Raw genomic sequence first — 15,773 nt, 5'->3', positions numbered from 1 at the left:
AATGACTTGGTTACATAACATTGATTTATATGTACGGATACATATGACAACTGTTTCCTAGAGCCTTGATATCGGTCTTACAAACAAATAAGATAAAATAAAGCAATATGATGAAAACAGGTATATTTAATAACAATAAAAAACAAGTACATTTGATAACAGTTATAGGTTATTAACAGAATTTCACTTTTTCCGAGGTCTGCCCCTACCACGACGACGAGGTTTATCTGGTGAACTGCCATCTTTAACCTTTTGACTGTAAGCAGGCAGCGGGGTCACAACAAGCTTTGCAGACACAGCTTTTTTCTTTGTAGGGCTTTTACCTGTTATAACAACACAGTATTTAATAAATGTTGATAATATTCAGTATTAATAACAAAGTGGTAAACATGTACATATTGTTTTGGGTGCATACAAGACCAATCTTTATCACGGCTCTCGTCAATACAGACCGAGTCGAAAATCATGTTGGGTGTGACAACTCGGGTTGATAAGTATAACCCACAAAGATTGGAAAATTAACTGAATGCATAGACAAACACAGAATTATAACAAAGGCACAAAACTTGTATAAAAAGGATTTGGAACAAAACTCTTGTTAGGGAAAAGAGCTGCAGCTACATTAGTACAGTATTAAAATTTGAAAAAACAAGTAAGCTGGGTATTGCTTAGGCAATACATGTCCCCTACTGGCCCCACTGAAAATAGCAATAGTGACCTTGACCCAAAACCCCTGAAACTCAAACTTGATCTGTAGCTGCTCATACTGAAGTTAATACCAGCTTTCAGCCACATACCTTGGACGCATGACTGAGGAAAACTGAGTAGACAGACGGGGAGGAAAGCTATTTTCCCCCTGGTTTCAGCGTAGAGGACTAAATACTGCGTGCATTCTTGAATTTTAACAAAGGGTCAGAGTTAAAAGTCATGTTTGGTGGTACACCTGACTACAGTCAGTACACCAGTGAAATATCTACCTAGTAGAGGACTCCTGTCAAACTAGGACCACCTTAAGAACACTATATAATAAGAAACATTTTCTCATGTGCCCTCCATATTGGAGACCTCTCCTAGGTAGATATTTTACTGGAAAGCCCTAAACTATCGCCTGAAAAATATTCATTGGAAAATAAAACAAACACAGGACAAAACAAAATTGTCAACACAATGACAGAAAAGCTGATTCCAGTATACATCCTCCAAACTTTGTTGCAGAGGGTAAAATTTATTTACACAAATAATTGGACCCTGTACCCCACCTTTTTTCCTGGGCCGTTTCCTCGAGGCTTCGTCATCACCTGTCGGGATAACCGGCATGTTCTGTAAGGACTGCTTAAGGGCCTTCACCTGGTCGGAATCCTCATCAGGATCTTCATCTATAACAACGACAACAAAATCGGTAAACATGTGGATTTACATGTATACAACAATATTTTATTGGTACAAGTGAACGCAAGCTTCAGACATCTGGCCAATAGTGACCGACATCTGGTCAATAGTGACAGACATCTGGTCAACAGTGATCGACTCCTTCCTGAGGTCTAATGGACAGTGTTCTCACTCAATTGTCATACCTGATTAAAATAGCCAATCAAATTTATGAATACATGGTGTAATATAATTCTTTAAATGTCCAACTTTTATATGAATACATCTATATATATAATAGGCGAGTCCATTCCTATTTAGAAGTGTAAAGGTATGATGGTCCCCTGTTTGACCACGTTGATTCTCTCTAGGTATTCTGGTTTCCTCCCACAGTAGGACAACTTGCATTCTTCCATCCAGGCCAACAAGAATGATAAAGTACTATTTAACTTTGTTTTGCAATTATTGTAAAACAAACATGCTAATTCATGGAATTTATATCCATTTTTCTGACACATTACACCATTGTAAGACTTCTCTTCTCATCTGCCATTACCAAACCCTATCACGAATTTGTCTGAACCTTAGTACATTGAATCCTGTTCCTAAGTTTCAAATTTTTTAGAAAATATTCAGGACAGTTATGTAATGGCAAATAACAATGTTTTTTTTTCATAAATCAAGGGCGATAACTCTATTACTTTGTTTGAAGATATCTGATCATATTGTAGGAGTTTTTGCAAGTAAACAGCAGGAAACAAAATTTTCCGTAAAACAATTATCAAGGGGCTAACTCTGTTAAACAATGTCCGGCAAAAATGGCCAGTGAACTTGGTTAAGCTGTTTTGACATTTAACCTTGTTATCAAGTTTGAAGAAAATTTGTTAATATTTTTGGTAGCAGTTATTGCAGGGGATAATAAAATTTACAGTTTATAATCATTTCTCTACAGAAGGACATGTCTGTGCGAATCACAAAAGTAACATTGATGTTTCAATAGTTTTCGTGAACATTCAATCTTGTACCAAATTTGATAGAGCTTCTGTGTCCGATGAGCGATCTCTATCGCCTCATAGTACCCATGTGTGACAGTGTAGCAAATGGGAAGCCAGTATTTTGTCATGTAATGTACTGATCTGGAATGAGAGGCAGCTCAGAAGCTCTACTTCCATGATATTTAAATTTGTATGACGCACATTAGTCACACATACTAGCAGAATAAGGTCTGAACGAATCCGCAGGTTCTCTTGTAAGGACAGACCTGTCTATTTCTCCTTAAAGCTTTACTTACCTGACATCTCTTTCACAGGGACCGGAACATCTGGTACTGATTCAGGGGCTTTAGGTTCATCACGTTCACTACCCGATGAAGCGGAAACTTTACCACGACGAAAGCGACCACTAGGGACAGCAGCTTTAGCAAATGCTTTTTCTTTCAGTAAGAGTTTCTTCGATGGTTTCTGAAACGTAAGATTTATCATTTAGTATTGATAGGTTCCTTCATTTAGCAAACAACACTCCAATGATAGAAAATAATTTACTCAACAGTATTCTACTTTGATATTGAATGTTGAATTTTTCATCAAACCAAAACTTCAAAACACCAGTCATCACAATTATGTATTTAGATCACATATATTAAGTTTGCGAAAAAGTCAGTTCAGCAAAACACACTGCTCATCAAGCTATGTGCAATATTTCATATAAATGTACATATACAATACATGTAGTACCAAAATACCCTTTGGTTCAATGTGAACTACTCCAGTAGTACCTACGTTTAATAGAAAAGTCTACTAAATCTCTAACTTATCAATTTAACAAGCAAAAACTGAATTCACACCAATTTTAGTGTTATTCTTCCTATAACTTTAATAAGCAATGGGAAAGTCAGGAGACAAATGAAAAACAACAATTACTATAGAATCTTGTTCAAACTGTCGTTACTTGTATGAGTTAGACTCCCAATTTAATCATATATTTAATACTGATCATATCTTATACATACAAAAGTGAAGACAGGTATCTATCCAGAATAGAACAAAGATTTAGTTCAATACCTCTACAGTTTGCCAACTATTTAATGATTAACAGATTTAATTACCAAGATATCAAACCAGCAACAAGTATAATCTAAACTTACAGTGTCAACATCTTCCTCATCATCATTGTCCATCGAGTCGGAACCGATATCCTCATCCATATCTGCTGTAGTCTTTCTCTTGTTGGTCTGTAAAAATAAAAAAATAGAATATCAAATTAGGCTCTAACTCAAGTGTCCATACAATGTCAAGTTGATTCATTCATTTGAAACAGGCCTTTAGTTGTTTCCATACGAAACCAGACAATTCCACCCCAACCCCTACTGGAGTGAAATTACATGTATATGTCAAGAATGCACAGAGGATAATATTTGTGATTTTTTGTTGGAACTAATTCAAATTGATTTCTGTGGTATACATGTGAATAAATTAATTTTACTAACCTCGGTAGGTCATACTAATTATTAATTTAGAAGTATGAAATAACTAAGTACTGCTATATCATTTCAAGTTTTGTTTGCTGTTAATTGAGATATTATACATCGTTTTGGACCTGAATACGGAAACATGCTCAAGTGAGATCGTTTGTGTACGGAACGTGTGGCTCACGATCGACTTAGATAAATCCACATAATTGCTGATAAATACACAATTTCAAGGAATTAAACATCAAAATAACTATTCATTTCTTTGATTTTTTGTAAACTATTACTTTCTTAATGCTTGATATGTTATATATATATATATAAGTATTAAATCATAATCCTGCTGTGGAAGGAAACGATCTCAAATCACATTCATTCCGACGGGCAAAGGCTTGTACATGCGTATAGTGCGCAGTGGTCTTTTTCACTTGTCAATTTTAAAAAAAAAAGTGTGCACTATACGCAAATATTTACGGTATCTGAAATTCAATGCAAGTGAATCCCAGGTAAGAAGAACGTACGCCCAAAGCTCCATAGGCTAGTAGTGTAGGAGTTACATCCCATACAAACTTTTGATATAGGTCAAATGAATTCCAGAGACAAATAGTGTAGGAGATAGAGTGTGGACAAAATAAAGCGTGGAAGGACAGATGAACGTATGCAACGCAAATCCAATATTGACACAGGATTCCAACTTGAACTTCTCAGGTGACATGATAAAATTTATCTACAAATATCAAACTACCCCCATTTTTTAATCAATTGTAGGAGACTAACAGAAGTTTAACAATGACACATACCCCTGCTCTCCGTCGGTCCTGGTAGTAGATGACAGCCCTGTAAAATTTGACAAAACATTTCTAAATTATCTTCACGGTCTCAATTTGTTCTCAAAACTGTCATGTTGATAAAGTGTTACTCAAAGCAAAATATTTACATTAAATGTATTTATTTTACTGCAAAACATGAATTAAAATGTAGATTAAGGAGAGGAAACAGTATACAGAAATGAAATCTGTTCCTTAAAACACTTGTCGGACAATATATTCTGATCTGTTGAAAGTTGATTTCACATAAAATCCATGAAGTGAGCTGTATTAAGGTAATTGAAAATAAGATCATTTGTGGCAAATAATTAGAGCTGTCAAAATATTGTTTTAACATACTGTGATGCACAAAGAGTGTATTGTGATATGTAATTGCACTTCTTTCTCTTGTGTAATTGTCACTGAAGATATCATACCATAATATGTCCATCAATCTTTGACAGTCGTATAAATCAGTCTAAACATTTGGGAAAACAATTTTTTTTATATGCATTTTTTTTTTTTTTTTCAATTTTATACAGTTTGCCTGCTTTTGTGATATATAACACCATAACATACAGGGAGACTTACTTCGTAATTCCTGGTACCACATCTTGTTTGATGACCGATAGTGACCGTGAAGGCTTCGTGGCCTGAGGACCCTCCAGGGAGACTTTTATAGCCTCATAGTGCTGATGTACAGTTGCCATTTGCTGACAAAGAAAGAACAGATGCATCATGGGTTATTCGCGAGTTTATAAAAATGAGTTATCATAAAGGATGAAACAAGGTCTCCAATAGTGATCAAATGCATGGTTATAACCCTTCAATTAAAGGGTGAAGGCCAGCTAGTGTTATTATAAGGTGGGCTGCTCCATCACTCTACTCTGTCTCTCCAATAAAGGAGAGTGCTTATTTTTATCTCGTTTTCTATCTCAGCAGTTACTTAAACATTTCCTATCTTACAGAGTTTAATTCCATGTGTGCATATTTACACAAAATTGGCATAATATCCACTTTTATATCAGAGACATATGTATGTGGAGCTGTTGTAGTCCGACATTAAGTAAAGGTGTCAGATTTTTTAAGAAGTTTGTCCCCTAATGGATTTTCGTGCACATAACCTACAATCAAGGTAAAATGTACGTACCTCCAACATTTCTGTAGAGAAAAGGTCAAATAGAACACTCTGCTCTTCCTTAAACTCCTCAGACAGAGACGCTTCATCCTTCGTCTTGTCTACAGTATGTATTACCTACAAAATACACATTAACAACATTTACATATACAAGCTATAGTCATGCACCATATTGACTTGAAAGTACAGTAGATTCCACATATCCTATCCACTTGGGAGACATGTAACTGTTCAGTTATGTAGGCATTCAGATACGTGATTGCATAACAGGTACATAGTATCATAAAGTTATACGTTTCACAAATTCCAATTGGATGAAAAAATTCACATGAATCTCCTTACAGACAATATTGACCTCGTGTTAGAAAAAGTTAATCAAAAAGCTTATTATCTGGGTGATTTGGTGTTTTAAAAACAGATTCTAAATTACTTCCCCTTGGATTGGTCAATGTCCAATTCAATTTCTTGCACCAAATCATAACCAAGACAACTTCAGACAAGCAATATTAATGTCTGTTTAACTTTGAGAGTGATTATATCATCTATAACTGATGTGTATAAAGTATTTTTGATTTATTATTTGGATATTGCTGTGTTAAGAGGTATCATTAACATATCATCAAATTTTTCATGCGGAAATCTTTAGGTAACATTTACATGCAATTACTAAACATGTCATTAAATCACCATTTTATAATTTAACTTTATGTTTATTTTTGGTCAACGCATGATTTACTGAAATTCATTAAAGTGCTCAGTCAAAGATTAGTAAAATCATGTACCTGGTATCAACCTATACTCCTTTTATGTCATATATTTAAGGAATTCACAATATTATATCAAGTCTAATAAACCCACCAAAGCAGCAATGAAATATTTCTTACCTCAACTGGTTTGGCAGTAAATAAGAAACCATTTTGGAAACGAAGTTTGTGAAAAATGAAGTCGACATCAAGATGCTGTTGACGCTGAGCCTCACTTTGGAATTCTAACAGGTCAAGCCACATCGAGTTTGTTACTCTAATCTGTCAAATAAACAATCCAACATCAGTCTGTTAAAGCTTGTTCAGATCTACAGACCAAGTATAACACCTTATGTCTTCCATCCATTTGTGGCAGATAAATACAAAAATAACTGTGACAGGCAAATACAAAATCACTTATTTGAATTTGTGAAATGTAGGAGAAATAATTAAAAATAATACATCTTTCAACAAAAAATTGTGATTGAAAACAAGAATAAGCTGTTGTATATTATTTTTATGCGCTACCAAATGTTTTATTCTTTAGTTTACACTATTACCGCTGTCCAAATATTACACTTTTTGAGTTTAAGCTTTCAATTATATCTTTTGAATTAAAAATATATTTTAATCACATCCTAAAGAAATTCTCCTGCTTTGCCTCTATATTTTGTAGGTAACTTCAAGCGTTGCAATGGATTAGTTTTTGTATATTTTAACGTCCTATCAACTATTAAGGTCAATCAAGGACGGCCTCCCATGTGTGTGCACACTGCATGCATGTGTTGAGTGCCTGTATAGCATGGAAGTGATGCCAACATTATAGTGCTGCCTCAATGAACCATACTGCTAAAAACACTTTGCAGAACACCCCACCCGGTCACACTACTGGTATAGTGACAATACCCTCTGAGTGTTAAACAGGAGTGGTAACAATAATTGTTAGAGACTTTAGTTGGTATGTCCCGGCCATGGGACAGAACCAAACGCTAGCATCCTCACAGGATCAAACACTCACGTAATGGCCAAAAGTGTGGCAACATCAAGGGAGACAATTAGAAGAAAGTTGTTTAGAAAAAGGAGAAAATAAAAGATCTCAAATTTAGTCACCTTATGTGATATTATACAATTGGGGCAGCAGGTACAATTTTTACCCTACCTGCAGCATGAGGTCTGATAAGGTATCTTATTATGCAGCTGTTATTTATAGTTTCATCTGTTGGTGTCATACTGTGGTTAGCATTTGCTTGGCATTTACTGGGTGATGTAAAAATATAAACTTTATTTATTTTACAACAATTGCGAAACAAGTTATATTAACTTATATTACCAGGTAATCACGGTTGCTGGCCCAGATGGAAGCACGCGAGGGGTCTTACTGTCTGAAGAAACCGGCGTACCCGGGGAAAACTCATGTGGTCAGACAGGTGACCCCATACCTTTTCACGTCCGATCGGGGAATCGAACCCCGGCCACCAAGGTGATAGGCAAGTGTGGTACCACTGTGCCACCTGACCAGTACCAAATCACTTGCTGGGTGATAATTAAATATATTACTATAATGTGGTTAGCATTTAATTTTGTTGGTGTTTATTAGACATATTTCTGTAATGTGGTTAGCATCTATTGGTGTTAGATATGTTCTGTACTGAGGGTACGGTATCACTTTGTTCTGTGAGAACTTGAGAAGTAGTGTACACTGTCAGTGCTGTAGCATCTTTAATCATTATGGCATAGTTAACGTTAGAAGAGCATTCATTCAAACGTTATCCTATAAGACTATAACATGAATAGACATAGTTGGTCAGTACCTTGGCTCTACTACACAGAGGTTGTGTGTTAAAAAGTCCATACAGGAGGTAGAGAGCACCCACTCGCACCTGGAAATTGTAAGGCGCCACAACATATTGTGAAGCTATCCTGAAGCATTCTTCTGTAAACTTAAGAAAAGAGGAAAGATCTTCATAAATTAATGTTATCATCTATCATGATCATCCAATAAAAAACAAACAGTTCAAAGGTCAACCTTCAACATTCAATACGTACTGCAAAGATACAGGTCAAGGATCACCAGTGAATACTTTTAAGTTCAAAGGTCATCAGCCAATACTGCACATGAACAGGTCTAAGCTAGGTCACCAGTCAATACTGTATCTACAGTAATTATGTGTACATATATGCTGCACATACACATTGGCATAATCCAACACGTCGTAAAATATCACATGTAGACTATGTGTATGAAGTTATTCTTTTTTAAAGCATGCATCTCTTTTTCACGATAATCTGGATGCTGATAGTCCGCAAAACTCACAATACGGACAAAATCTGTTCGACTGCCCGCTGCATACATCAGACACTTGCATATATATTTTTGTACCAATGATTTAACCGGAGGCATGCTCGTGCAAAGTTATTTGTGTACTCAACTATTCAGTTAGCGGTGATACACAGTACGACAGGGTCAACCAAAAATGACCTGACAACATCAAAATTATAAAGAACTCTAAAGATACACCAGTCTTACACACATCACCGAGCTGGCTGGTAATACATCGGCATTAAATACAGTACCCTCCCCTAATACATTTAGTTTAAGTTATGAATTCACGGTTTCTTTTAATTTTAGCCTAATATTCTTTGTTGTCAAAGGTCTTCAAAACAGGTCACCTGTCAATATCACCTTGACTGTGTCGAAGATAAAGAATTTTTTACTGTCTATCCTTCTCGGTTCTGAAGGTGCGCTGGAGGATTCCAACAAGTTTGTATAAAAGATATTCCCACCTTCCCAACCGTTTGGAAAAATGCACTAATTATAACACAGTCCCTCCCTCTTGTATTGTAAGCAAATATATCCTTTCAAGTTGTAAATTAAATTGATACAGTACTAGTTACATATTGAGAGACTGAAATTTACATGTAAATGTTTAATAAGGAGATCGTGACCCGCTAGCCAGGTTCGTTCAGCTTCTGATAATTAGTAACTGTACCTCGCAAACTTCTCTTTCGGATTGTCTTCCTGCAAAAATCAATGGCATTTTCATGTCGCGCCATATTTCCACAAAATTTTCATATCTAACAGTTTCTGTTGCTATAAAACGTTGCAGAAGATCCTCAAAATCTTCTTTTATCCCTACAGCAGGTGTATATTTGTGTTGATGCCGCAGATTTCGACCCATGTTGATCGAGCTTTCTGCGAGTTTTGAGTTTTGTGTGCGAGAAAAATCAATGTTATTAAAACGCTTGGGTTCTACTAATAACAAGAATAGCGATCGCCATCTATTACGCAGGACTGACATGAACGATCTTCCTTTCCTTCTTTCTTTTGACGGTATACAAATAAAAAGTTGACAATGTCTTGTATAGCTGGGGATCGCATAAATCGATTGCATGTACAGTAAATGTATTTAATACATCCATTTTATATGTGCTTTTTTACCTTCATTCATCATGCTCTATGCACTCGGTATGCAACTATATGTCTAGTGCTTATCCTGTCAATTCTAAAAGTTATAGCCATTGTGCTTTAATTACCCAATGACTCTGCATGAGATTTGTGCTTGCTACATGTATTTAACTTTACTGCTCTTAATTTCGATTATCTTATTCACAACATTGTCTTTCTTGTTATCATACTCATGTACAGTTGAATGTAAGCTAACCTTTATACCCTAGTGCACTACGTTTAAACTAGTAGTGCACTACATTTAAGCTACAGGTAAACTAGTAGTGCACTACATTTAAGCTACAGGTAAACTTGTAGTGCACTACGTCCAGTCAGATGTGACCACATATCCCCCTATACAGGTAATGGACAGTGCCACTGGACACCTGTGTTAGATACCTGTAGTTGTTACATATACAGACCTGTGTAAATTGACTGCCTTATATCTGTCATCCTGACTTTACCAGGTATATCTAAATGTTGATAAAATTTTATCTAATATTAACTCAAAATAAAATTGGCTGCGGTTCTTATATGATATATTGCACAAGAGAAATTAAAACTCTTCCTGCGGTGTTTTTTATCATTGTTATTTTTTTTTTAAAGATTTCATTATAGCAGGGACATATAATAAGATTATTATATGTTCCTGATTATAGTGTAAAATTAAGGTTTATCTTCATGATTTCAAAATTTTGATGCGTTTCATTTATCTTTTAGATGTAATTATAAACATTTTATGTTAATGATTAATTCTACCTTAGGCCTTGATGACTGTTTGTAGATAAGTACACTGTATATGTACATATATTTTAATATTTATTATTTCATCAGACAAAAATATTTTTGAATTCAATGTATTGTTACTTCACTAATATCTGTTAATTCAACCATGAAATCATTTCATAGTACATAATCAAGAATCAGAAGTTTCGTATATTCTCATTTATGTTCTGTAAGAGACGATATCTACACAACAAGTTATGTACATGTACCTAAATGTACATGGTACTCTTAGGACGTGCCTGTTGTCATGGCCACCTGGGCCCAAGAGCCCAAACCCCACCTCACCACCACCTTATGTACCTCCATAACACCTTACCTATATGTATGTATCAGATGAGAATCCATCTTAATATAAGGTGTGCCTGTCTTAACACCTGGCTATTGTTTTGTCAAGTCCCCATTACCCCCCAGGGGTCCATTTATAGCATGCTGTGCCAGGCTCCTCTGCCTTACCTACCTGTAATTAGCATCTAACAGATTCAGATTCAGATTATTTTATTTCCTTGTGTTACGAGACACATTGGAGAGTAGACATATACATATACAATAATACAATAGTACAGATAGTGATGGACAATCATATCATTATATCAATCAAGAATATATATATCTTGATATAGAAGAACACATTACATGGTATATCATTAAAAAATAGCACAATGCATTACATTTACTTAAATTCATATTAAATGATAATCACAGTGTTTATGCACTGATATTTTAACATTCCCTACGTTGACCACAAAATTTTCAGGATTTTTTAAAAGAAACTCTTCATACAAATCCTCGATATAAGCCCCAGGATAAAATCTATATGAACGCTGACATATTTATTAAGTATAGATAATATTCATACACATTTATCATAAATGCATAATAAAGTAATATAGTATACAATATGTTTCATTGATAATACAAGCATGATATAGTATACTAGTACTATAGAAACGGTAAATAGTGCCAATCCTTACTTTAAGTATATACATATACGATTTTACATATTAGCTTTATAAGGACCACTGATTTCATTGATAATACAAGCATGATATAGTATACTAGTACTATAGAAACGGTAAATATTGCCAATCCTTACTTTAAGTATATACATATACGATTTTACATATTAGCTTTATAAGGACCACTGATTTGTAGACAGGAAGTACACTGATATATACCTTTTATCCTATAATTATACAATCTCAACCATTCGACATGTCTTTTAAACTGATATAAAATTTAAATGAAAGTACAGGTCTGATATGTTTGTATCAACCTATCTTGAGGCAAAATTAGATATAATTATTTCGGCGCTTAAAACACAAAGATATATATTTGCCTAACTTATTTAATTCTCCAATATTCCGGGTATTTAATAGAAGGATCAACTTAAAAACACTGGGACGTCTGTAATAATATGACTTAATGTACTTTTGCCTTAAATCAGTATAACAGTTACACCTTAGAAGAAAATGAAATTCATCCTCAACATCATTAGAATTGCATACTTCACATATCCTATGATCTCTAGGACGGTTTCTATACCGTCCTTGTTCAATATTTAAATTGTGTGAACTAAGTCTAATACGTGCTATATTCTTTTGGTAAGAACTACTAATAGTTTTAGTTAAATAAAATTGTAGTGTAAAATTATCGATAAGATGTCGGTATAGAAAACCCTTTGGAATTGCTTGTATGTTTGATAAAAGTTCTTGACGATAAACGTCGTAAAATCTATTTTCAATAATTTTATAAGCTTTCCTATCATTGCATGTTATATTGTTCCAAAGATAAGATAATCCTAATTTATCTAATTCAGCTCTTATGTTTAAAATCCAACTGTCATTTGATCTTATCCTTTCCTCATAGCAATTTCTTAATATACAATTATATGAATTTCTCAGTTTCAACCAGTACTTAATTATACGAAGTTTTCTGAATGTTGACAATGGTAATCTTCCGAGTTCACAATATACTAAATTATTACATGTACTTTTTTTCACACCAAGTACTTTTTTACAAAAATTAATATGTATCTTTTCAATATCTAAGGCTTTGTGGAAACCCCATACCTCGGCACTGTAACTAAGTATGCTATTTACATATGTGTCAAACACAGAACATTGGGTATTAATGTTGAAATCATGATTTTTGAACTTATTATATATAGCGTAATATGCTTTATTGCCCTGTTCAGCCACATGCTTTTGGGTAACATAAAATTTACCATTATAATTGAAAAGCATCCCTAGATAATTGAATTGGTCTACAATTTGTAGTTCAGTTTCATTGTAAAACCACTTTTCGTTATTTTTAATATTCCCGCCGTTTCTAAAGACCATTATTTTCGTCTTGTCTGTGTTCAAAATAAGACTATATTTATTGTTATAAGATTTGAGAGCATCTATGACCTGTTGCAAATTCTCTGGAGAGTCAGCAAATAACACTGTATCATCAGCATACATAAGAAGAAAAATACTGATTAAGTTAAGTTCAATTGATGGACAACATTCACTTATAAAATGCATTTCACAGTCATTTACAAATAATGAGTACAAAAATCGAGGAGAGGATTTCTCCTTGGAAGAGACCGATTGTGTTGGAGAAGAAATCAGAGTAATAACCGTTATGTTTCACACAAGATTTAACTGAATTATATAATGATTGAATGACTCGTAACATTTTCCCCCTCACACCTTGTCTTATTAGTTTACTCCATAATTGAGACCTTTCAATAAGATCGAACGCTTTCTTGTAATCGACAAAGCAGCAGTATAACCTTCCGCCCTTTTTATTTAAATACTTGTTAATAAATGTTTGAAGTACAAATCTTAATATAAGGTGTGCTTGTTTTAACACCTGGCTATAGTTTTGTCAAGTCCCCATTACCCCCCAGGGGTCCATTTATAGCATGCTGTGCCAGGCTACTCTGCCTTACCTACATGTAATTAGCATCTAACACTACCCATATATAATGTCTACCTGTGGATGTTTAAAAAAAAAAAAATTGTGCGAATCATCAAAAAATAATTAATTTTTATATACATTTTTCTTCACAATAAAGATATTCAATAAATAAAGTTTATATGCTGATTTTCTTTAATTACAAGAAGAGGTAAAATCCCCATCAGTTATACATTTTAAGGTAAAGAACAATTAATCATTTTCTTAATGCAATAGGGAAACACTTAAATGCTGATCAAAATGTATCCCAAAATTTTGTTTTTGAACAATATTGCAAAAAAATATGTTAGCGTGAACTGTAGAAAAAAACTTTGGCTTAAGGTCCACATGATCCACATGTGTATATAATACATTTGTTAGCAGGTAACTTTATAGAAGAAAATTATGATATCACAAATACAAGTGTTGTGCAGCTCCAGATACATGAACATGTATGTGTGGGATATAAGCTTAAAACTGTTACCCTCCCCCTCCCCAAGTTTACCAGTATATGTATTTCATAACAAAAATGACATTAATTGTTCCCTCGGGCTATTATCTCATTCTGTGTTACCTGTAACTGATACATGTACCTGGAATCAGATCCAATATGTTAGATCTTCAAGGTATTAGATACCTGCACACGGGTACATGTACAGAAATTTCAAGTATTTCAGTAAAGGAAGATGGAAGGTGTATTTCAAGTAACATATATACCTTTTATAAACTTAAAATTTTGAAATGTAGAACTGTTATGATCACTTAATTACCAGTACATTCAAATAATCTCTTTCTTTACATGTTAAATCAAGGTTTAAATGATTTCTTTATGTTTTCAGGTTTCTGAATTTAAGCATTGGATGTATACACATATAATGTACAACATATAATATGCCATAATGGGCTGAATTAGGTTTTAAAAGGCAGAATATCACACCAAAAATGAAATTATGAATAGGCTGCTTAATTTAATCTGAAATCAAACTTCAATATAAATTAAATGTATCAAATTGAAAATGTTTCAAGTAACGATAATTGTTTTCAAATATTTTATTATATACTTTCATGTGATGAAAACAAAAAAAATGGAATTAAACATGTGAAATATATAACTGATCAATCGATACAAAATATAAAGTACCAAAAGATAAATGAAACTTGGCTTGAACAATTTAACTTAGTTAAAGGATTTATAAAGTAAATTTGTCTTAACTTAGTAACAGTGTATAATTAACAAGAATAGAAAGGTTGAAATATAACATCAAACTAAGCTTCCAAATAGCTGTTAGATAGTCTTATATATACAGTACAGGTAAAAATCACAGGTAGCCTTGGATACTGCCCATTACCTGTATAGGGGTTTTGCCGTTCATCACCTCTTTGGGTATATTTCACTACTAGTTTACCTGTAGTTTAAATGTAATGCACTACTAGTGTATAGTGCACTAGGTGTAAAGGTTAGCTTACACTCAACTGTACAGGGTCAATTTCTCTAACATACTGATAATTTAAAGCCAAATACTTAGGCATCACGATCCATCAAGACCTGAAATAGGATTCCCACATTATTAACATACGTAACAAAGCTAACAATATTTGGGCTTCGTTCGGAATAATCTTAAAATAAATTTAAAAAAAAATTAAGAACAAACTCATAAGGCTTTGTACGTCCAATTTGGAATACAAAAAAATGCCATTCATAAATAAGATACGGCACAGCGAATAGCAGCTAGTTTTGTCAGAAACACATATCACAATACAATTTTAGCGACATGATAGAAGATCTACATATATTGGCCAAGCCTAATAACAGCAAGGACGCTCGTCCAATTCTGATGCATAAAATCTCCCACAACCTTTCTGCTGTCAAATATTGATGAAAAACTGAACACCGTAGACTCAACATTCTAATCCTTTGTCTGGTCAAACACCCTTTTGTTGAACTGGTACTGTCTGGCGAAAATAAAAAATATCTTCTTTTTTTTCCAAAAAATATTACCAGTGGGAACAAACTTCCGCCAGATCACAACCGATTCTCTTGAAGACTTCACATGTACGTTCCTATTCAATATTGTCTTCC

At 34.0% G+C, this 15,773-nt stretch overlaps 1 protein-coding gene across 1 annotated transcript; it reads right to left on the bottom strand.

Annotated features, from left to right (window-relative positions):
* Positions 1 to 106: 106 nt before the first annotated feature.
* Positions 107 to 9,746, bottom strand: LOC117344215 (snRNA-activating protein complex subunit 1-like). Its single transcript, XM_033906886.1, has 10 exons — positions 9,513 to 9,746; positions 8,334 to 8,462; positions 6,664 to 6,804; positions 5,792 to 5,896; positions 5,233 to 5,354; positions 4,636 to 4,672; positions 3,512 to 3,598; positions 2,660 to 2,828; positions 1,260 to 1,376; positions 107 to 323 (listed from the first exon to the last, which is right to left on the bottom strand). Exons 1-10 carry the CDS (start codon positions 9,699 to 9,701, stop codon positions 184 to 186), a joined length of 1,236 nt encoding a protein of 411 aa, XP_033762777.1. The 5' UTR covers positions 9,702 to 9,746; the 3' UTR covers positions 107 to 183.
* Positions 9,747 to 15,773: the final 6,027 nt, after the last annotated feature.

This window comes from Pecten maximus, chromosome 15, assembly GCF_902652985.1.
Source record: "Pecten maximus chromosome 15, xPecMax1.1, whole genome shotgun sequence".
Taxonomy (NCBI): Eukaryota; Metazoa; Mollusca; class Bivalvia; order Pectinida; family Pectinidae; genus Pecten; species Pecten maximus.
This window is presented reverse-complemented; position numbering and strand designations above follow the sequence as displayed.

Bases quoted from the DNA above. Each gene is read 5' to 3' on its own strand.
- LOC117344215 (XM_033906886.1), bottom strand. From the start codon at position 9,701: ATGGGTCGAAATCTGCGGCATCAACACAAATATACACCTGCTGTAGGG. The intron at 5,355-5,791 runs GTACGTACATTT...TTTCTTTGTCAG, and splicing joins TCTCTACAGAAATGTTGGAG to CAAATGGCAACTGTACATCA. The intron at 4,673-5,232 runs GTAAGTCTCCCT...CAAATTTTACAG, and splicing joins GTGGTACCAGGAATTACGAA to GGCTGTCATCTACTACCAGG.